General features: G+C 38.9%; 1 protein-coding gene across 2 annotated transcripts in view; it reads left to right on the top strand.

The window, feature by feature from the left end:
• Window positions 1–23,892, top strand: part of LOC139165747 (vitellogenin-1-like) — a 46,950-nt gene that overhangs the window by 13,787 nt on the left and 9,271 nt on the right. For both annotated transcript variants that reach the window (XM_070748991.1, XM_070748990.1), the window contains exons 9-20: window positions 531–717; window positions 1,571–1,664; window positions 1,792–1,977; window positions 8,665–8,800; window positions 10,250–10,463; window positions 11,766–11,890; window positions 12,915–13,286; window positions 14,682–14,738; window positions 16,624–16,686; window positions 19,902–20,105; window positions 21,261–21,403; window positions 22,912–23,053. In XM_070748991.1, coding sequence (XP_070605092.1) covers window positions 531–717; window positions 1,571–1,664; window positions 1,792–1,977; window positions 8,665–8,800; window positions 10,250–10,463; window positions 11,766–11,890; window positions 12,915–13,286; window positions 14,682–14,738; window positions 16,624–16,686; window positions 19,902–20,105; window positions 21,261–21,403; window positions 22,912–23,053 — 1,923 coding nt within the window. The remainder of the gene's footprint in view (window positions 1–530; window positions 718–1,570; window positions 1,665–1,791; window positions 1,978–8,664; window positions 8,801–10,249; window positions 10,464–11,765; window positions 11,891–12,914; window positions 13,287–14,681; window positions 14,739–16,623; window positions 16,687–19,901; window positions 20,106–21,260; window positions 21,404–22,911; window positions 23,054–23,892) is intronic.

The raw sequence follows: 23,892 nt of genomic DNA, 5'->3' as shown, positions 1-23,892 counted from the left end.
TTGCCGCTTCCCTCTCATCTAGCTGCCTTGCCGCAGTCGGAGCTCCCGCTCGTGCCGCAGCCAGAGCCGCGCCGCTTAGGCCAGGGCCGCTGCCTCGCCTGCCAGGTGGCCCAAGCTCTGAGCGCAGCGCGCCACCGCCAGCTAGCACCAGGCTGCGTAAGGGAGACTCTCCTGGGCGCGCAGCTCCCTCGCCAGCGCCGCGAACTGCTCCGACGCCTCCGACACGTTGGGCTTGTGCAGGAAGCGCTTGCGGAGCTTAGACGACACCAGCCGGTAGCGCGTCAGGAAGTCGCCGCCGGCTCCGGCACCCGAAGAGGCCTCGCCCGAGCCGAAGCCCGAAGACGAGCCGGCCCCGGTGCCCGGGACAATATAAGACATACCCCGAAAGTAAGACATAGTGGGGCTTTTGGAGATAAAAAGAAAGTAAGACACTGTCTTACTTTCGGGGAAACACGGTATTGGCAAGCTTTCCTTTGGGGAAGCCATGTTTGCATCAGATTTGTTTAAGTGAATTAAATCTACTTTTGCAGGCATATCGAGGAAATGTCCATCTTCCTTGGGTAACATATTTTGCTGATATCCTTAAAAATCGTCTACCTATTCTGTGGGAGAAATATTTCATGTCTGCAGAAATCCAGCGCGTTGTCCCAACATGTACTGGGTTACCTTGGCAAATAGGTTTGGTCCATATTGCTCACACAAAAGTTTCTGGAGATGGTAAGGCGATACATTTTATTCATTATTAAATAAATATATTTATGTATATGAACATACAAGCATGTACATATGCCTACTTTACCACTTTTGTTAAAGATTTTGAGCAGAAACATTGCAGAGAAAAGGTAGAAGAAAGAATAAGAAATAAAGAAAAAAACTTGCAGAAAACTAAGGAAAAATTCAGATTTCAATCACTTTAGAATAGAATAGAATAGAATAGAATAGAATAGAATTTTTATTGGCCAAGTGTGATTGGACACACAAGGAATTTGTCTTGGTGCATATGCTCTCAACGTACATAAAATAAAATATACATTTGTCAAGAATCATGTGGTGCAACAGTTAATGATTGTCATAGGGGTCAAATAAGCAAAGAATCAATATTAATAAAAATCTTAGGATATAAGCAACAAGTTACAGTCATACAGTCAACATGGGAGGAAATGGGTGATAGGAATGATGAGAAAAACTAGTAGAATAGAAGGGCAGATTTAGTAGAAAGTCTGACAGTGTTGAGGGAATTATTTGTTTAGTAGAGTGATGGCGTTCGGAAAAAAACTGTTCTTGTGTCTAGTTGTCTTGGTGTGCAGTGCTCTGTAGCAACGTTTTGATGCAGCCAGTTGGTTTTGCTAGATTATGAGCAGGGATATGAAAGAAAATTCATCTCATATGTGTGTGTGTAACATATTTCTACTGATAAGCGAAAAGGAAGGGAGACTAGTATAGATCTCTTTCGAGCTCTTTTGTTCTCTTCAGTTAGCCATACCCTTACCAGGATTTGAACCTGTAGGGTCTGCCTTTATATATACATACATTAATGCATGCATTGATTTATTTTCTTTCATTTAAACAGTTCAATTAGTGGTGACCCCAGAACCAATATCCCAAATCACATGGTCTGACATAATTAACAGTGATATCAAACTGAAAACTATACTGCGACTTGAGTAAGTACAATCAATGTTATCTAAAGTCATCAGGCTAAAAGAACATCATGAAAAAAATAGCTGGCATCATTTATTCCTCACCATTACAATATGTCGGGGAAATATGTTGTTTTCTTTACTGTTGCAGTATGAAGAAGAACATGATCTTAAACACGGGAATTATTACACCTGAAATTAATGCCGTTCTAGAAATGAAAGCCACAGTGACAGCAAATGTCCCAATAAATATGGATGTTGCTATGAATATTAAAGAAAACACCTTCAAACTTGAACTTCCTCCATGCAAGGAGGAAATAGACATAATTTCTCTAAGGTAGGCTCTTGTTACTTTGTGCCTAAAAACAAGTAAAATCTTCTTTTGCTTTTTCTAGTTTTTGTATGCAAATTTAGATGTAGCTATATTGAAAGATTAAATCAGTTTTAATAATGTAGATATATCCAGAATAAATTCAGTTTATGGGTTGTTGAAAAATACACCTTAGCAGTGCTTTCATTTTAGTTTTTAGAATCCTGTTTGCAGGGCCCACAGCCCACATCAGAGTCTTGTTTATGTTATTGATCACAAATGTGATTAATTATGCTTTCTGGGATCTCTTAAATAAACTAGAGTTAAGAATTTAACTAGAGTTTAACTTAACTAGAGTTAAATTGATTTATAAAGGAAAAAACCATCAAGTAGGTGTTGACATTTTATTCTGCACTTTCTCTTAACCATTTTGAACACAGACCTTTTCATCTTCAGTGATTTTTTTAAAGCAGTATATGGATTTGGGAGACCCATTATAATTGACGTAGTGTTTGTTGGATCAAAAATTCCATTCCATAAAATTCCTTCTGTCCATCAAAGCCAGCAATTCCCATTAGAGGAAAGACTGGGAGATAGGTTCTGTTATATTCTCCTTTGTGGATATAATTGTATTCCCCATTGTGTGAGAAGAATTTGAGCATGCAACACCTGAGGAAGTGGACAAGGCTATGGGACCAATGAATTCCTCCAGTTGTTTGTTGGACCTGTGCCCCTCTTGCCTGGTTTCATCTAGCAGGGAGGTGTCACAAGGCTGGCTCCAGGTTTTGGTCAACACTTCCTTGAGGGAGAGGTTTGTACCACAACCATTAATGATGGTAGTTGTGAGGCCCCTCCTCAAGAAGCCTTCCCTGGATCCAGCAGAATTAAAAAACTTTTGTCTTTGTGGGAAATGTTGTAAAGAAAGTGGTGGCACTCCAGCTCCGACAGTTGTTGAATGAAACTGATTATTTAGACCCTTTTCAACTGGGTTTCAGGCCTGGCTATAGCACAGCAACTGCTTTGGTCTCTCTGATGTATGATATCTGGTAAGCCTGAGATGGGGGTCATTCCTCTATCTTGGTGCTACTTGACTTCTTAGCTGCTTTCAATACCATTGACCATTGGTAGCCTTCTGTGCCGACTAAGAGAGTCGGAGTTGGGAGGCACCATATTGCAATGGTTCTCCTCCTATCTCTCTGGTCTATCACAGTCAATGTTGGTAGGACGGGTCTAACCCCTAGACCCCTCATTTGTGAGGTGCTTCAGGACTTGGTCCTCTCTCCCCTACTATTTAACATCTACATCAAACCTCTAGGTGAAATCATCCAACGACATGGCATGAGGTTTCAGAAATATGCTGATGACACCCAGCTATATAACTCCATGCCATGTCAGTTCACTGAAGTTGTGGATGTGATGTGCCGGTGCCTGGATGAGGTGAGACTGACAAGACCAAGTGGCTGTGGATACTGCCTCCAAAGGACTATGTCGACTCTCCTTCCTTGGTTCTGGGGGGGAGAGAAATTAACCCCCTCAGAATGGGTTCACAATTTGGGTGTCCTCCTAGACTCATAGCTAAGATTAGATCAATACCTGACAGCTGTAGCTAGGGGACCTTTAGACAGGTTCAACTAGTGTACCAATTGTGATCCTACTTGGAGGCTCTTCTCACGGTCACTCATGCCCTTATCACCTCACGGATGGATTACTGCAATGCGCTCTACTTGGGGCTATCCCTGAAGAGTGTTCAGAGACTACAGTTGGCCCAGAAAGCAGCTGTGTGAGCTGTTGTGGGTGCACTAAGATACACCCACACTACATCAATTCTTCACTAAATGCAATGGCTTCCTATCAGTCTCCAGTCACAATTCAAGGTGTTGGTTATTACCTTTAAAGCACTACATGGCTCAGGGCCAGAGTACCTTCTTCCACAAAGCTCCCAGCGATTGGTAAGATCCCACAGGGTTGGTCTTCTTTGGGTCCCGTAAGCTAAACAGTGTAAGCGGGCAGATCCATGAGAGAGAGCCTTCTCTGTGGTTGCCCCGTCACTCTAGAATCAGCTACCTCCTGAAATCTGCATTACTCCCACCTTACTGGACTTCCGGAAAGCAGTAAAGACAAGGCTTTTCTGACAGGCCTGGTGCCATTGGTCTTGGGAGGATGACTAGTGAGATCAGCCCATGAATGTATGGATGGTTGCAATTATTTTAAATTGAAGTGATTTTATACTGATTCATGTTCGTTTTTGTTGTGAGCTGCCCTGATTCCCTAGGGAGCTGGGTGACATAGATGAATGAATGAACGAATGAATGAATTATCATTATCATTATCATTATCATTATCATTATTTATTAGATTTGTATGCTGCCCCTCTCCGTAGACTCGGGGCGGCTCACAGCAATAATAAGAACAATATATGGAAACAAATTTAATAATTAAAAAACTAAAAAAAACCCTTATTTAAAATAAAACATACACTCAAACATACCATGCATAAAATATATACACCAGGGGAAATGTGTCAATTCCCCCATGCCTGATGGCAGAGGTGGGTGTTAAGAAGTTTACGAAAGGCAAGGAAGGTGGGTGCAATCCTAATCTCCGGGGGGAGCTGGTTCCAAAGGGTTGGGGCCACCACAGAGAAGGCTCTTCCCTGGATCCTGCCAGCCAACATTGTTTAGTTGACGGGACCCGGAGAAGGCCAACTCTGTGGGACCCAACTGGTCGCTGGGATTCGTGCGGCAGAAGGCGGTCCCGGAGATATTCTGGTCCGATGCCATGAAGGGCTTTATAGGTCATAACCAACACTTTGAATTGTGACCAGAACCTGATCGGCAACCAATGCAGACTGCAGAGTGTTGGTGTAACATGGGCATACTTAGGGAAGCCCATGATTGCTTTCGCAGCTACATTCTGCACGATTTGAAGCTTCCGAACACTTTTCAAAGGTAGCCCCATGTAGAGAGCATTACTGTAATCAAACCTCGAGATGATGAGGGCATGAGTGACTGTGAGCAGTGAGTCCTGGTCCAGATAGGGCCACAACTGGTGCACCAGGTGAACCTGGACAAACGTCCTCCTCGCCACAGCTGAAAGATGGTTCTCTAATGTATGCTGTGCATCGAGGAGGACACCCAAGTTGTGGACCCTCTCTGAGGGGGTCAGTTATTCCCCCCTCAGGCTAATGGACGGACAGATGGAATTGTCCTTGGGAGGCAAGACCCACAGCCACTCCATCTTATCAGGGTTGAGTTTGAGTCTGTTGACACCCATCCAGACCCCAACAGCCTCCAGACAGTGGCACATCACTTCCACTGCTTCGCTGACTGAACATGGGGTGGAGATGTACAACTGGGTATCATCAGCATACTGATGATACTCACCCCATGCCCTTGGATGATCTCACCCAGCGGTTTCATGTAGATATTGAATAGCGGGGGGAGAGAACCGACCCCGAGGCACCCCACAAGGGAGAAGCCTAGAGGTCGACCTCTGACCCCCCACTAACACCGACTGCGACTGACCGGAGAGGTAGGAGGAGAACCACTGGAGAACAGTGCCTCCCACTCCCAACTCCTCCAGCCGGTGCAGAAGGATACCATGGTCGATGGTATCAAAAGCTGCTGAGAGGTCAAGAAGCACCAGGACAGAGGACAAACTCCTGTCCTGGGCTCGCCAGAAATCATCCATCAACACGACCAAAGCTGTAACCGGGCGTGAATCCTGACTGTTGAGGGCCTAGGTAATCGGCTTCTTCCAAGGACCGCTGGAGTTGGAGTGCCACCACCTTCTCAACAACCTTCCCCATGAAGGGAAGGTTGAAGACTGGCCAATAGTTGTTAAGAATGGCTGGATCCAGGGAAGGCTTCTTGAGGAGGGGGCGCAGAAGTGCCTCCTTGTAGAGAGCCAGAAAGGACCCCCTCCCCAAATTCAATGAATGAATGATGTTGGGGTATCAGACTTCTACAGCTATTGCATGATGTGTCAGCTGTAGCTTTCAAGTCATTGTCAAAAATATGGAATGTATAAAAGCTCATCAAAATTCAGTGACTATTCTTTTAGAGTTAATCATCTTGCCATTTCTTTGAGGTACAGACTGTCATTTGCACATCAAGCAAAAGTAATCCAGTGTAGCCATAACATCCATGCTAGTTTGAACTGATTATTTAAATGTTCGGAGGTTCGCCAGGTCAGTTGAATAAATGCAAAATAAGCAAACCACAGTATTGTATCTATCCAAAATGCTGCTATTTTTTTAAAAAAGAATCATCCCTTGTAGTGAGGAATTGTACAATTGTTCCCTTTTTATATCTCCCTCGGGATCACAGATCACAAATCCACTTTCGTACTCTACCTTTAGGCCTTTTTTTAAACTTTTCTTTATTTCTGTTAAAGCACAAGAAAACCAGTAATCTCCTTCTTACAGTGCTATGTGATTTGGCAGGGAACAACTAATGTCCCCTGTGATGCAACTCGATTTGCTGGGTTCCCATTCTCAGTGAGGAAGAATTGATCATTAAGTTTTGTTAAGTGATAAAACTAGGCTATTGGCTTAAAAAAAATTAGAAAGGACTAAGGGAAAAGCAGCAGGAATAGGAAGGTGAGAATGCCAATGATTTATGCCTGGAGGTATACAGCCTGTGATTTGAGGATGGTCTAAATTATTGAATGTGAAAAATATGAAAGCCACTTCCTTTTAATCTATTTTGTCTGGATGAGCCATCATATAATGTAAGTTGATTTGTAGCTTCTTTGATCCCTTCAACTTTATTTCAAGTCTATCTTAGTTAAGGGATTTATTTTTATATTTTTGTTCCTGAACATTCCTGAACTAAGCTTAACACAGGTGTGGTTATCATATCCTTATGTATAAGAGAGAAGGGGGGAGAGAAATAAAGCTTATTTGTTCTCTGTTATTTATTTATTGCAACGATGGCACACCTCGTGAATTCAGCAGCATGGCACAGAGAAAAGGAAGAGATGAAAGGGATGCAAATCCACTTTTCAGGTAGAAAGGATGAGGTGTTCTGAGTTTTCTTCTCTGAATGTGAAATGCTTCACACTCAACATGGGAACAAGGATCACCTCTCCATTCACAGCTAGACAGGTAACATCAGTCTCTGTTCCTAAAACAAGCCCAAGGCAATAGCGTCAGTGGCTTTCAAGATACACCATAAGTGGAGGGAGAGAGAGAGAGAGAGGCAAAGAGAATACACCCATGTATGCACTAAAGTAAGAAAGATAACAGAGATAGGTCACATTAATTACCAAAGCAGTGGGGGGGGAGATATTTCTTAAATTCAAAACAAGATAAAGGAATGAGCTAGTGATTCAGGCAAGTATTCTTGCCCCCCCCCTCCCATATGTTTATATATTTATACTTACACCTAAACCTATACTAAACCTGTTTTTTTGTATACGTTTGACAAACTAAATAAAATAAAATAAACATATGTAAGTGATTCAGCCAAATACCTCCCTAATTCATGTACATATGGGAGGATTTATCTGGCGGAAGCATGAAATCATAGTGAGACTTACAAAATTCCCTTAGTATAGATAATATTAATAAAAGTAGTTAGAAACTTCCTATGGAGCTGATTTCTATTTTGTGGTGGTGAAATCAATCTTGCAAATCTTTAACTTTACCCATTCAAATCTATAGAGTTATTTTGGAGCAGGGTGGGACTGAAAATATTATAGGTTTTGCCCTATATTTTAGAAGTGTTTAGACAACATTAATCAACCCTCCCAATGTGGGGCCCACGCCCCTTAGGGGGGCAATTTGGTTTTCGAGGGGGGCAAATGGAACTTTATTTAAACCAAATTAACAGCCTTTTAGGCTTCCTCCATGTGAGTAGTTCACTTTTTGAATAGTAAGAACTATATGTCACGGGGGGGGGGGGCATCAGGATTTGAGAGATGCTTAGGTGGGGCATGGGCAAAAAAAGGTTGGGAACCACTGGTATAAACCATATACAATCATGGTGGCAGAATTGAGCAATTCTGGCTAAACGTTCTGAGAGACCTAATGTAATACAGGTAGCATCATAATTAATTATTTAAGACTATTTAAATAATTAACAAAGAGTCATTTACTGTAGCAGAATAAACAACTTGAACTACAGTATAGGATCCTATAAACTAAGCAATCAGATTAGCTAATTCGCAATAATTGGAATTCTTGGTGAATTATCATGGGGAATTCTATGATGAGCTAATGTCTATTTTTTTTAACCAAGCAAAATAATTTCATCTCATCTCTTTTTCCCCCTTCTGCCTTGATTGTGCAGTCTCTTCTTTATAATTACAAAAGCAAGGGTTGGTGGAATCCCAGTGCTGTGATTGAATCTCTTAGAAGCTTGTAAGAGAAACCATTTCTATTCCTAAATTTGAAAACAACTTCAGGCAGTGCCCTCTTAATTGTACATGACTGGTCATGTTAAGAGTTGGTGAAGCAAAATGGAAAGAAGGGTGTTGGCCATCAGTTCAGCCTTCTAAGCTATATCTCAATTCGTTTTCATATGGTTCTATTTCTAAAATGGGGTGTCAAACTCACATCATCACACATCATCATGAGATGTATCAGGATTTTCCTCCCTTCTCTAAATTGTGCATGGGCGTGGCCAGCACATGATGCATTCAGTCCATGGGCCGTAAGTTTGACAGCCCTGTTCTAAAGCAATGTTCCCTATGTTTTTATTTCTCCTGCAGATTTCAGTCATCTGCTATCACAAGCAATATAGAAGAGGCAACTGTTGTGTCAGATCCTGCTTCCTTCCCTGAAAATCAGTCTAGAACTATAGAGGAGTCCTTTGATATGTCAACAACAGAAGGGGATGAAAGAAAGGTAACCGATACTGGATTTCCTGATGTTGTTTATTTGTTTTCTGATCTTCTATGCAATAGAAATGGCATGAAATAATTTATTTTTATTGTTTCCTGTCCTCCTCTCCCACCAAGATACTAGCAATAATTGTATTATACAGGTAGTCCTCAATTTACAAGCACAATTGAATCCAAAATTTCAGTTGTTAAGTGAGACTTTTGTTAAATGAGGGTTTTTTTCATTTTTTTATTTTTCTCCACCTTCTCACATACAAATTTAACATGTATAACCTTCCAATATTACATACAGCATACATAATTACACATTTTTATCCATTGTTCATAAGCCAATATCTTATTTATTTTTCTTAACCAACACCAGTCTGCCCCTTTAACTATTCTTTCTTGCACTCCTCTCTCTCTTTCTCTCTTTCCTCCTCCTACCTACTTTCTCTTCACTCCTCCTCAACCTCTCTCTCCTTCTCTTCCTCCCTTTCTACTTCCTCTCAACCTTCTAATACCTTTCCCTGAGTGTCTTCCAACCTAGTAAATTAAAATAAAAAACAAGTATATTAGCAGACTAATGCCATACATTCAACTTTAAAAGCAAAACGACCAATATTTCTTTAACCTTACTCATAACTCCAAAAAAATTGATCCCCATTGATTTTGCTCGTAAAAAAGGTTGGAAATCATGTGACCTTGGGACAGAGGAAATGTCATAAGTATGAGCCAGTTGCCAAACATCTGAATTTTGAACACATGTTCATGGCGATGCTACAAAGATTGTATGTTTACAAATAGTCACACATCACTTTTTTCAGTGCTATTGCTACTTTGAACAATCACTAAATTAACTGTTGTAAGTTGAGGACTAAACCTGTATTATATACATAGTATAATATTATATTATGTATATACTATTATATTATTATAATATTAACTTCTGAACTTCTAAAGAACATCCAGCCTTTTTATTCTCTTATATCAAGAATCCAGGTATCTAGTACATAATGCCAAATAAATTGAATACATTCTTATTCAGTTGTGGTTAATTGTCATTAAAGCCTACATAATTTGATTCTGAGTTAATTGTGTTAAAAAATGTATGAAAAATAATTAGTATTGATTGCAGTGAATTGATCATTACTGCCTACAAAAACAGAAAATTGAAACAATCGCTGCATTTCTACTATATGAACATCCAGAAAATGACAGTAATATTTGCTGACATTAAAATATTATAGCATGGTTGAATTATTCATCTTTACCAAAAAGAGTGAAATATGAAAGAATCTAATGGTACCTTAAAGATTAACCAATACAATATCGTGTCATTTTATAATTAAATAATTAAGTTATTATTTATATTGTGTTTTTGCTCAAAAAAATGTAACATGGCTACTTTCAGATAAATAAATAAACTGTGTCGGAGGGAAATGTGTCTGAATATGTTCAATCACCCAACCAGGGCACGCTTCCATCAGGAAAAAAATCATCTGAGAATCTCAATGCGCCATGGAAAAAGTATTTAGAATCAACTCACCAAACGAAGTGCTTTGAAACCAGTACCTTTGGTTGTAAGGCTTGCTTTCACTGGGCAAATATGAATACTGCACATGTTGCACAAAAAACTATACACAATTTCATTGGAGAACATAGTCTCAAATTCTCCCTCAAAGAATGTAAGACATATTTTTATATATATATATTTGTTTGGATTTGTAGTTTACACCAAAACTTTAAAAGTTAAAAAAAGCAAATGGAGCTTTTAAGAGTTGTGTTCTAATCTGTCAAAAATCTCACTGTGACGCATAGTGCAGTGTAGAATACATGACACTCATAGTAATTAGGTTAAGTAAATTATGTAGTAATGACATAAATTCAATAATATATTTCAAACAAATGGTGAGTTTCTACTGGTTAACCTAGCAATAATTCTTTTAGTATTTCCTAACTTAAATTATTAACTGTTCTGGTTTACTGTTCTCTATTGCCAATCCTTAATCCAGAACTCTTTTATTCATTAAATAATGCAGCATAATGTATTATATTTATTGTTATTTTTCATAAACAGATAAAAATAGCTTTAGAAGAGAACAGTAATAATTGGGCTAGTAAACTGATAATATCCTAGAACAGCGATGGCGAGCCTATGGCATGGGTGCTACAAGTGGCATGCAAAGCCATATATGCTGGCACACGAGCCATTGCCCTAGCTGAGCTCCAATGTGCATGTATGTGCCAGCCAGCTGATTTTTGACTCGTACAGAGGCTCTGGGAGTGTTTTTTATTTCCAGAAAGCCTCCAGGGGGGTTGGGGGGAGGTGTTTTTACCCTCCCCTGGCTACAGGAAAGCCTTTGGAGCCTTGGGGAGGGCAAAACATGAGCCTACTGGGCCCACCAGAAGTTGGAAAACATACTTTTTCCGGCCTCCAAAGGGCCTCCAGGGGGGGCTGTTTTTGCCCTCCCCAAGCATTGATTTATGGGTATGGGCACTCACGCATGCACAACAGCACCCGCCCACTCTTATTTGGCACCCGAGGGGGAAAAAAAGGTTCGCCATCACTGTCCTAGTTCTTAGTAGGATCTTTAGACAAAAGATAAAAGTGCCTTCAAATTAAGGTTAATTCTGATAATGACATATTTGGCATATTTGGCATATTTGGCAGCAATTTGGCAGTGATTAGTGAATAAATTCCTCAATATGCTTTTTTTACTCTACACTCTTAAAGTCCTAAAGTCCTATAATCCCTGGTGGTTTCATATTCAAGTATTAAGCAGCCCCAATTCTATGAATAGCTGAAGTCAGGTAGACACTGCTGCCTGCTATTGCTAAATTCATATTAATATCAAACTTCAAATGGTTCTATGTGTTATTATGTCACTACAGTACAATATGTGTGTGTGTGTGTACATATGTGTGTGTGTGTGTGTGTGTAATGATTGTATCAATAGTTCCACTAATAATAATTAAAATAATTTCAGCGGATCCAAATATCCCAATTGAGAAGGTTCGACTCACTATTCGAGGAGGTGCTCGTGTTACTGATCAGATGGTGCATTTGTTTAAAAATGAAGAAAAGGAACTAGCGACTGGAAAATTGATAAGGGTATTTATTTGGAGGGGGGGATAAGATAGCAACTATCCAAATTTCCCTCTCAACATCATACATGGCCTGTATGCAAACATTTGATGTTTTGCTGGTGTTGTTTTTAACATTATGGATTACACCAATATCTTGAAGTATCATAGAAAACTACATAAATTATTTATACTGTATGCTATTAGGCTAATATCCTTTATAGATATCAAATTATTCTGACTTTGAAAATACAGTGTGAATTGTTAGGGCTTTATTGTACAAGTAACTGTATCGGTTAACTGTATTCTTTCCTCTAACTTCTTCAGAAAGAAATCCATCAAATGCTTTGCTCTGGAGAGTAATAAACACAATTTATATTGCTGAGCCACATTTGCTTAATAGCAATAGCATTTAGTCTTATATGCCACCTCACAGTGATTTTACAGCCTCTTCAAGTGGTTTACTGAATCAGCATATTCAGTTTAAGAAAGTACCAGTTATCTAATCATGAAGGGGACCAGAGATGCCATAAGATTTTAGTTTCCGAAGTAGTTTGTTGTGTACTACTGAATCAAAGGCTTTATAAATGTCTATGTAAATTGCGTCTATTGATTTGCCTTGATCGAGTTGTGAAGTCCATATGTTTTTGCAGTGTAGGAGTTGCAGGTTACAGGATAATTTTTTTGAAACCAAATTGTTTGTTAGAGAGTAGGTTCTTAGTTTTTAGGTAAAGGGTAATGGATTGATTTATGATTGATCTGAGATTTATGATTGATCATATACCATTAAGACAAATGCAATTATATTGTATTATCTTCTACTCAACACGTAAGTTTCTTCAGAACAATCTTGCTCTTTAGGAAAATTAACTGAGGGACCTGAATGGGTGCCCTCACTTTTTCAATATATACCCTAATTGCAGAAAAAAATCTGTGCTTTTAAAATTTACGGTATTGATCTTGCAACGTTAATTCTGCATATCAATTTGCCTAAACTTTCAAATTACATGAGATGACAGATAATTTTTCTTTCTGTGTATATCTTATACTAGGACTATCCAGATCGCAGTGATGAGAGCCCTGAAAGTTCATCAAGCAGTGAAAGTGGTTTGGAGGAAATTATTGGTCTAAGAGAAGTTCCTATCAGCCAGCGGCAAGATAATGATGAGGAACAACAGGAACAGGATCAGAAGGGACCTCATTTCCAACAGCATCATGGTCTGAATAAAAAGCAAAAACCTGATGATACTAGCAGCAGCAGCAGCAGCAGCAGTAGCAGTAGCAGCAGTGATAGCAGTGACAGCATGCAAAATGATACGCATATTTATGGAAGAAAACAACAGGAGAAGGATTATCCAAGTGGTGAGAAAGATATGGAGAAAAAGAAGCACAGCAAGAGGCAAGATGCCCACAGTGATGAGACGGTACCCATCAGTTTTTTTAAATCAATATTTTTTTTCAACAAACAATACATAGTTTCTGCTCAAAGTGTTGTCCAGGTCACATTTGATCATACATAGTTTTTCTGATACGTTATCAATTGCATTATTAGCTCTCTATTTCAATTCCAACTCATAGAATTATACTTACATACAGTACATGTATTTCTTTATCTTAACGTATTTTCTTCTTGCTACCTACATAATTTACTAATCGCTCAAATTTCTAGACCCTTTCACATGAATTAATTATCTTATTTACTACATATATTTCTCATATTTTCTATCTTTCTTTATTACAACATCTCTCCATGTTTTAGTTAATTTTAATTTTAATTTCTCCAAGTAAAAATTATATCCAAAGTGAAAGGGATACTCTTGGGCTTTAAAGTTTTAGTCTCCATTGTTGTTGTTTTTCCTCTGATAGTTTCCAGGTTATTATTATTATTATTATTATTATTATTATTATTATTATTATTATCATCATTATTATTATTATTATTTATTAGATTTGTATGCCTGCCCTCTCCGAAGACTCGGGGACTATTAGCCACTATTTCGGCTTAGGGAAATTCTTCAAAAATCCAAATTTAAACATTGCCTTTACCTGTGAGTTGGTCTTTTTCTCACCCGGTTATAGCACTTTGTCCATTCACCACTCCTGCGTCTAAACTTGGTCCAGTTGCCCCAGTTTTGTAGCAGTCATTTAATAATGGCTGCCGCCCCTACCACTGATCTGAAGAGCTGTTTCTGACTGATTGAAGAACTTGTCTGTTCCTCTAGGTCACCCAAGATGTCTCTACTTCTTTACCATTCCTTCAGGATGGTTATTCCAGTCTGAAGACACCCCACCACCCCAGCAGCAGTTTGTCAAGCTGACTTTTTCACAAAGCTTGTCAGAGTTTCCCTTGTTTCCTGTCTCACCACTGTCTTACTACAACCCTTCCGGTTAAATCCCCATCAACTCTAATTTAGGAAAAATCTTTCCCTGCAGGGGCCACTAGCTCAAAATCTCTGTTGGCTGGGATGTGATTTATCTCTTCCTTTATCTATGTGCATCTAACAGTGCTGTGGCTGACATGGTTGGGATGCTGGGTTGAGACCCAAGAGCTGGTGTGTGAAAGGATGAGCTGCTATCATTGTCTCCAGCTCCTGATATCCTAGCAGTTCGAAAGCAAGTAATTGCATGTAGATAAATAGGTACCACTTCAATGGATACGTGAAAGAAGCACCCAACTGGGCATCCCTGGGCAATAGTGATGTCACCCACTAATCCTTTCAACCCAGAAGGGCTTCAGTGCCTCTGACATGAATGCACACATGCAGCCATGTGCATTTGGGTGACCCTTGCTTTGCTTTTTCTTCTCTGACATTTTGCAGGAACTGAATGCCCGAGACCTGGCAAAGCTACCCTTCATGGAAAGACAGGTCGAAGAGGTGAGTTTCAATATATTATTATGACTTTCAACTGACCTTCATGACACCGGACCAGGGTATCTACGAGACCGCCTTCTGCCGCACGAATCCCAGTGACCGGTTGGGTCCCACAGAGTGGGCCTTCTCCGGGTACTGTCAACAAAACAATGTTGCTTCGCGGGGCCCAGGTGAAAAGCCTTCTCTGTGGCGGCCCCGGCCCTCTGGAATCAACTCCCCCCGGAGATTAGAATTGCCCCCACCCTCCTTGCCTTTCGTAAGCTCCTTAAAACCCACCTCTGCCGTCAGGCATGGGGGAACTGAGATATTCTTTCCCCCTAGGCCTTTACAATTTATGCATGGTATGTTTGTTTGTATGGATGTTTAGTAAGGGTTTTTTAGTTGTTTTTAGCATTGGATTTACATGATGTTTTTTATTACTGTTGTTAGCCTCCCCGAGTCTACGGAGAGAGGCGGCATACAAATCCAATAAATAAATAAATAAATATTATTGTGGATAAATTCCAATGCTTGATTCTTTCATCCGTCTTTGGAGAAAAGGAATCCAAATAAGACATGATTGTGGAATGCGAAAGTTGATGAGAAAATAATTTAACTCAAGCAGATCTGTCAGCTACAGAATCAAGACAATGTTTCCTAGTTCACACTCGTAAATTAACCAGCAGATACTGTTTTTTTATTACATGCCAGCAAGGTATTTCACATAACTGCTATTATAGTTAAGCAAATATATAAGTTGTCTAAATAAATAAATGAGCCATGCAGTCAATCTGCAAGGCTGGGCAGAGCCCCGAAGTGGCTTCAGAAAGCTTCTAGAGAAGTGATGCTTGGAAGCAAACAGAAACCTGCTTCTAAATGCTGGAATGAGTGGTGACCTCCCTTCAATCCAATCCTTTTAAAAAAAAACCCACTACCACATCTAACTGAAATGGTGATTGAATTGGTCAGGCATGATCTCATTGTAGTTTCAGCCAATAAACAGCAATCAGGCTTCTTTGTGCAAGTCTACCTATAGTGGATATTTGCATTTGTTTATAGATTTTAATCTCTACTCAATAATAGAACTGTTTTATTCAGCTTCATATATTACACCAAGTCTTCCATTTTAGGGTCTCTGCAGGTTTCTTATCTGATTTGTGTGACACAACCAGTACTGAGTATCATGGGCTGATACAGTCAGTCCACATTATAGTACGTACTTCAAGCAATAGCACTTAGATTTATATACTGCTTCAGAGTACTTTACAATCCTCTCTAAGCAATTTTACAGAATCAGCATATTTCCCCGAACAATCTGGGTCCTCATTTTACCAAGCTTTGAAGGATGGAAGGTTGAGTCAACTTTGAGCCGCTCAGAAATGAACTCCTGGAGTGAGTGGTGAGTTAGATCTGCAGTACTGCATTCTAATCACCGTGCCAGCATGCCACCGTGCATCCTCCTTTGATGTAGATAAAATTCACCCTAGCTTCATAGGGACTTTCAGAATTGTATCTTAAGATATCCCAAGAACCTTCCAAAAAGTACAAGACTGGAATCTGAGGATTCAGTCCACAAGATTAAGCCTATACTATTTTAGATGGTACTTTGGCAAGGACAAACCAATTGTTGTATCAACACAATATCTTATATTGCATGTAGCTATGACTGCTTTAACTTTTTGTTGCCACTCTCTCCCCCAAAACATACAAATATAGACTGCTGCTGTTGGATAGATATCACAACCATCTAACATAATTGAAAATGACTTTCAATAATTAATGCTTAGGACACTGAAATTGAAAAATATTTGCTCTTGTGTTTTGATAGACCTTCACCATACCCTTCTAACTTTTTCCTCTGCCACTCAGTACTTCTAATTCTGTTTAAATGTTGTATTACATGGTGCAGTCCAGCAGTCCATTGTCTTATCCTGATGCAAGCAGCAGAAATGAGTCCAGATGGGAAGAAGAGGTATGTTTTTAAAGAATTAATAGAAAAGTAAGTAAGTTGGTGTGCTTCTAAAAAGAATCATTGATAGGAATCTGATGTTCAAATGATATGTGTATTTTCAGGAAAAGGCTAAGGAGTAATGTACCAGTTGAGATAATGACGAATAGGCCATTATGCTGATAATTTGTTAGGTTAGAGAGGTTAATTAGGACTGGGATGACCAAAGTTAAAATGTTTTGTCTGACATGAAACTCCCTAATAACCTGGCTATTACTTTGGAAGGAAAGGCAACATGGCAATAACTCTGGTTCATTTTTATAAGTTTCTGATTATTTTTTTAAAAAATGAAATGGATTGAACTGAATTGAATTGGTATTTCAGTTTCTTGCTCATCCAACATTTTTAAAATATTGGTTCAAATAGCCAACCTATATCTTGCTTCAGGCTTTCTTCTGGCAGTTGGTAGAGGGCTTCACAAAACCATTTTCAGTTTACTTTAACACTTCAACACTTTGTCCAGGTGCAGAGTACGTTTTTCAGATTGACCGAATGTTGGCTACCACAGAAACGTGCCAACTAGATTGTCATCCACATCTAATTTTGTGGGCTAAGAGAAAACAAGGGCAAAAGTCACTCAGCCTTCTTTCAGGCTTAAGGCAGCGCTAGAACTCACAGTCTCCCGGTTTCTAGCCTGGGATAAATAGATGACAGATAGATAGATAGATAGATAGATAGATAGATAGATAGATAGATAGATAGATAGATAGATAGATAGATAGATGATGGATAGAGATAGATAGATAGATAGATAGATAGATAGATAGATAGATAGATAGATAGATAGATAGATAGATAGATAGATAGATAGATAGATAGATAGATAGATAGATAGATAGATAGATGATAGATAGATAGATAGATAGATATAGATGATAGACAAATAGAAAATAGATTGATGAGAGGGAGAGGGAAAGAAAGAGGGAGAGGGAGAGGAAGACAGATAAGGAGACAGAGACAGACAGAGAACAGATATTCATATATACTTCAGTAAAACTTTAATGCCTGTAATCTCCAATTAGGCAACAACTATAGAACCAAGGTAACTCAAATAAGCTAACTTACACAATGTTGGGACACATGACATGAGAATTGAGACAAAAATGTAAATAATAGATTATTTATTTTTGTAAAGAAAGGAACAAGAGTGCAGCCATATTGTGCTACATAACCAAAAATATATTTTATACTTAAATGACCTTGTGGCCTCTTCAGCACAACAATGTCATCTAGGTATACATCCAAAAAATATGCAGGTTGCATGGTGCAAGAAAAGATGGGAGGGACACATCTCCATCCCCTTTCCGATCTCCCTCTGGCCCCTGCACTCAATCAGCTGGCAGCAAGGTCTGATCAGTGAGTAGCCATTGGCTGTCTTTGAACAAAGGCTGAAATTTTAAAGATCTTAATGGCAGTGGCCAGTGAGACATAAATGAGAGAGTGACACAGATGCTTGCTAGTGAGATCGGACTGGCTGTTGTTAAGTTCCTCCCAGTGAGATGGCCTTTGGGGACACACCAGAGTGGGAAGCAAGGGTAGAGTTTTCCTTAAAATCCATAGGTTATATGGTCCCCCTCCTCTTGACAATGGGTCACAGGTGTGTGTGTGTGTGTGTGTGTGTGTGTGTGTGTAAAAATCATCCCTGAAAAATATATAATACAGAGAAACATACACAAACACACACATATGTACACATATACATACAGAGACTGTATCTATATAACCCTGATCCATCCAACTTTAGGAATGGACACAACTAAAAAGTTTTGTTTATTTTATAATCAAATGTCCCTGGAACACTGCAACTATCTTAAACATGAGTCAGTTCTAAGCATTATTTATTTTTAGGCCAGTTTAAAATATTTCCCTGTCACTTTCTGTTACTTAGTTATCTATCTATCTATCTGTCTGTCTGTCTGTCTGTCTGTCTGTCTGTCTGTCTGTCTGTCTGTCTGTCTGTCTGTCTGTTGTGATTGGCTCTGGGCCAGCTCCTGCTCCAAGGACTGTGTGGGTTGATGTGGGAGAATCCTCACATTATCAGAGGCCAGTTTTACTGCCAACAGCTTCCAACAGCAAAGTGTCTGTGTCAGGGGAAGATTCTAGAGAAGTAGGATCAACGGAGGAGGTAATTACAGGCAGCCCATTCACAAATTACCCCATTAGTGAACCATCATCATCATCATCATTAGGTTCAGAAGAGGAGGCATTCATAGATGTTTGCAGATTCAGGTTGATGTCAAGGAAGGAACAACTGCGCAAGTATTACAGGAAATAAGGGAGAACACCTGTGGCTGGGAAAATTAGGCTAATGTGGCTACTGATAAATTGCCAGCATTGTTGCCTCTTTGCGTGGGAGTTTATCCGTTTGGAGAGAGAGAGAGAGAAATGTGTTTTACGTCTGGATTGTACAAGGACTCTTTGAACTGTTTCAGGATTTTACATGACTCTTGTACTAATTCAGTTAAGTTTAAGCGTGAGGACTCTTGAAGGGGGCTGGCTGTGACGTCTTCACAGCTGCTTTTTATCTGCTTTGCTTTCGTTTTATGTTTTTCACAACATTCAAGGCTTGTGATGTGTGAGAGAGCACTTTGGCTGATTAAAAGTGCATTTTGGACAGTATTTTCCTTTTGATAAACCAACTTTGTTTACTTTACAAACATGTGTGTTTGAATTTTTCCTTTGGACTTAATTGGGGGTTTGTAACGTGAAGCCTGGCATGACACTATCTTTCTTTCTATCTATCTATCTATCTATCTATCTATCTATCTATCTATCTATCTATCTATTCTAGATTAGATGATTTGGTTCCATTACACAAGCCAAAGTATTCCGAAACTTTCTGTGTTGGGCTACAGTTTAAAGGTATCAATCTACCCCCTTAAAAACACAATTGAATTGCAATACCAATGAGTGAAACTACATAGGTGGCTGAAGAACCAAGGTCCCTTTTTTAGCAGCCACTTATCTAAGCTCCTACTCCAGTGTCATCTTCTGGTTGGAATATCAAATGAACTTTTAGAAAAACTCTTTTTAATAAAAACAAAAGAAGGCTCAAAATCCCACTTTCTTATCTGCTGCTTTCTTATCTGCTGCTTCCACAAATCACCAAATAAATAATTTTGGGATCTTACTTAATCAAAACATGGATTAAAATCACAACTTTTTGTTTGTCTCTTTAGGCAATAGGTGGAGATATTCCACCGCCATATCTCACTGTTGTGTTTGAAGCAGTTAGGAGTGACAACAAAGACCAGGGCTACAGGTTTTCCTGGTATGAAAAGCGTGACCACCACAAAATCCATTTCAAAATAGTTGCTGGTCAACTCAACCATACTAAATGGAGGGCATGTCTTGATAGCCTTGTGCTACCTTCCAAATCCCAGGTATGAATTTTTTTAAGTTTTAATTGTGAAAGTTGCTTTGTAATTAAACTTAATTGCCTTAAAAAACAACATGTTTTTTTAGAAACCCTTCTCACCTCTGTGATCTATGTTTTCCACAATCTCAGGTTTTTACAACAACTTGGGAATTTCAGAGTTCTGCATAGTATCTTAGCTGGACAGTCAAACTGTACATCTAGAACAGTGGTTCCCAACCTTTTTTGGTCATGCCCCACCTAAGCAGATCTCAAAGCCTGATGTCCCCCACCCCCATGACATATAGTTCTTACTATTCAAAAAGTGAACTACTCATATGGAGGAAACCTAAAATGCCAATAATTTGGTTTCAACCAGGTTCCATTTGCCCCCCTCAAAAATCAAATTGCCCCCTTGTGGAGCGTGTGCCCCACATTGGGAACCGGGATCTAGAAAAATGAGCTCCAATTTTTAATGTTCATTGGTAAATGAGTACTATTAAAATACTGAATAATTTAAATTGTCCTATTATTAATCCCTAAAGCTAAACATCTTCAAAGAAAAAGCAGAAAGTCCAGTTGCCTCTTGAAAAAGCACTTTTGGCACAACCATGACCTGGGTGACTGAGAATCTCCACAGACATTCCATTACTGATCATAAGTCTTTCTAGTGATTATTTTACCATTTCTCTTTTGCTTTTGTTTTGTTTTGTTTTACTGAATGATTAGGTTTCATTACAGAAGCCAATGTAATATTCCAAAACTTTGGGCTACATTTGTAGCCTAAAGTCAATCCATATTTTTATATTAAATCAAAGTCATTTTAAAACCAATGATATTTTCAAATAGGGCTTTCAAGGGCTCTTGAAAGGACTCTAGTAGCAGATTAATATTCTAATAGTAACACAGGGAGGGTGGTAATCAAATCTTTAGCAGAATTTTTTTTTAGAATCAAAGTGCAAAAACTCCACTCATCATTTACCCTTCCCCTGTCCATTTTGGTAGCAATGATGGAGCTTAAATATTTCTCCAAATCCTGGAAAAGTTTGGCATGGCTAACAGCCATAGGTCACACAAAATTGTGACATCAAGTCCATTAATGAAGTGATGCAATCCCATGATGATCGCTACACATGGTTTTCTTTTAATTCTATCACATTTGTGTGTTTACATCCTCTTCAAGTATTCTTTGGGCTGGGGACATGAATGCAAGGATTACAAAATAGAACTCCAGATGTCCACAGGCGAAGTTGCAATTTATAAAGCTCTCCAACTGAAAATGAAATGGACTAAGCTTCCTTTCCTCAAATACAAACGTCTTTCCCGGTAAGATTTCTGTAACTTCTCATTCTTCCAATCATAGATTTTTAAAATGTTTCTTTCAATGAGTTGAATTTCCTAGTGGAAAAAACAGGAGGTATTTGACTTACAAGCAGAACAGAGCTCAAAATGTCTATTGTTAAGTTAATTTGTTATTTTACAACCTTTCTTGCTACGCCTGCTAAGTTAGTAAGGTCATTCAGTAAGCCTGGCTTCCCCGTTGCTTTTGTTTGTCAGAAGGTTGCAAAAAGATGATCACATGTGCCTAGAACACTGCAACCATCTTAAATATGAGTCAATTTAAGTGTCTGAATTTTGATCATGTGGCCATGGAGGTGCTACAATGATCATGTGTGAAAGTCACTTTTTCCAATGCTTTTGAAACTTCAAACAATGAACTGTTGTATGCCGATGAATACCTAGGTGGGAAGAAATGTGGTTGAAACCTGGGGAAAGCACCTCATGGTTAGAGATGGGGGGGGGAATGTTTACACAATATCTGTCCTTTATTCCCACAATACACCCACAAGTATACATACATAAGCACAAATATACCCAAGCATCCATTTCAGGTGTTGGAAAGTTACTCACACTACTGACTAGAGCCTACAAAACCTATGCGAGACCCATTCTTCAATACAGCTCATCTGTCTGGAACCCACACCACATTTCAGACATCAATACTCTCGAAAACATCCAAAGATATTTCACCAGAAGAGCCCTTCACTCCTCCACTGGAAACAGAATACCCTACGAAAATAGACTAACTATCCTGGGTCTAGAAAGCTTAGAACTGTGGCGCCTAAAACACGACTTAAGTATTGCCTACAAGATCATATGCTGCAACGTCCTTCCGGTCAACGACTACTTCAGCTTCAACCTCAACAACACAAGAGCACTCAACAGATTCAAACTTAATATTAACCGCTCCAAACTTGACTGTAAAAAATATGACTTTAACAATCGAGTTGTCGAAGCGTGGAACTCATTACCGGACTCAATAGTGTCAACTCCCAACCCCCAACATTTCTCCCTTAGACTCTCCACGATTGACCTCTCCAGGTTCCTAAGAGGCCAGTAAGGGGCGTACATAAGTGCACTGATGTGCCTATCGTCCCCTGTCCAATTGTTTTCCCTTATCTTATATATCATACATATTCTCTCCTTATCTATCTATTTGTGTGTGTGTGTGTGTGTGTGTGTGTGTGTATGTATATATATATATTCTCTCCTTATCTCTTATATCATATATATTCTCTCTCTCCCATCTACTTCTCTTCTTTTTTACTTTCTATCTTTATATATATTATTTAATGTCTATTCTCTTCCATATGTATTGTATATTGGACAAAGAATAAATAAATAAAATAAATAAATAATTAAGGCTTCCTAAACCCACCCTTAATTTTGGGAGGGATAGAACATTGCTGAATTATGGGGAGTGGTTTCCCTAGGTGGGAAGTTTGTTGCCTATGACTGAAATAAATCACATCGATCATTTGATTTTTCCATAGGTATAGGTATTTACTTCCTGGAATTGCATATCATTTAGGATTTTCCACAGCTTATGAGAGGAATCCTACCCGTGAGATGATAGTCAGAATTATTGAAAAATCTCCAGATGTTGCTCATGTTGCCATCATTAAAGTTCACGATGTAGGTGATCATTTTCCATTTTCTCAAATTACTAATACAGTTCCACTTTTGAATTTGGATAATTAATAGAATGGTATAGTGAAAAGGATAGACAGTGCCATAGGCAGTTATTTCAAAGGGCATGTTACTGAGATAATTTAAAATTCAAAATGTAGATTATATCAGTTCCTGTCCTTATTTTGTGGGTATGCTTTTGTAGACCAAGAGACCTAAACACAGGCCATTTCTCCATTCATTTTAACCTGTGAAGAAGATTTTCTCTGCTGTTCCTCTTTTGCTCACCTAACTGAGTAAACTTATCCACTAAACATGTTTTAATTATTCTTTGAAATCCTAATACTATCTATTGCTTGACTTGGGAAGATCTTTATGATGTGAAAAAACTGGATCAGAGAAATAAATATATAAGTCTTCTCAATTTGAAGTAAACAATCTTACACAGGAAAAGACCAGAATATGCCAAAGCACGAAGCTTGGAAACTTCAGCCTGATGATGGTGAATGTGATTTCACCGAAACGTCGCATAAACATGCAAAATATTACACAGGGAAAAACCCGAACTCAGAACAATCTACATACATATACCCGTGAAAATTTACGAAAACAAATATATATATATATATATATATATATATGTCACATGTTTAAGCTGAATTTGAAAATTAGGGGAGACTAGGATATATATATATATGTCAAATGTTTTTTAGCTGGAATATCGACATGGTATTCCTCTCTGAGCAATTGAGTAATGGTCTGAGACTAAGGGGGTTAGAAGTGTTGCCTTTGTCATGGTCAGACCATTTTCTATTCTATTCATAGCCATTCTAGGGGAAGGCTGG

Source organism: Erythrolamprus reginae, chromosome 3 (assembly GCF_031021105.1).
Source record: "Erythrolamprus reginae isolate rEryReg1 chromosome 3, rEryReg1.hap1, whole genome shotgun sequence".
Classification (NCBI taxonomy): domain Eukaryota; kingdom Metazoa; phylum Chordata; class Lepidosauria; order Squamata; family Dipsadidae; genus Erythrolamprus; species Erythrolamprus reginae.
The sequence above is the reverse complement of the archived record's forward strand: the minus strand, read 5'-3'. Positions and strand labels throughout refer to the sequence as shown.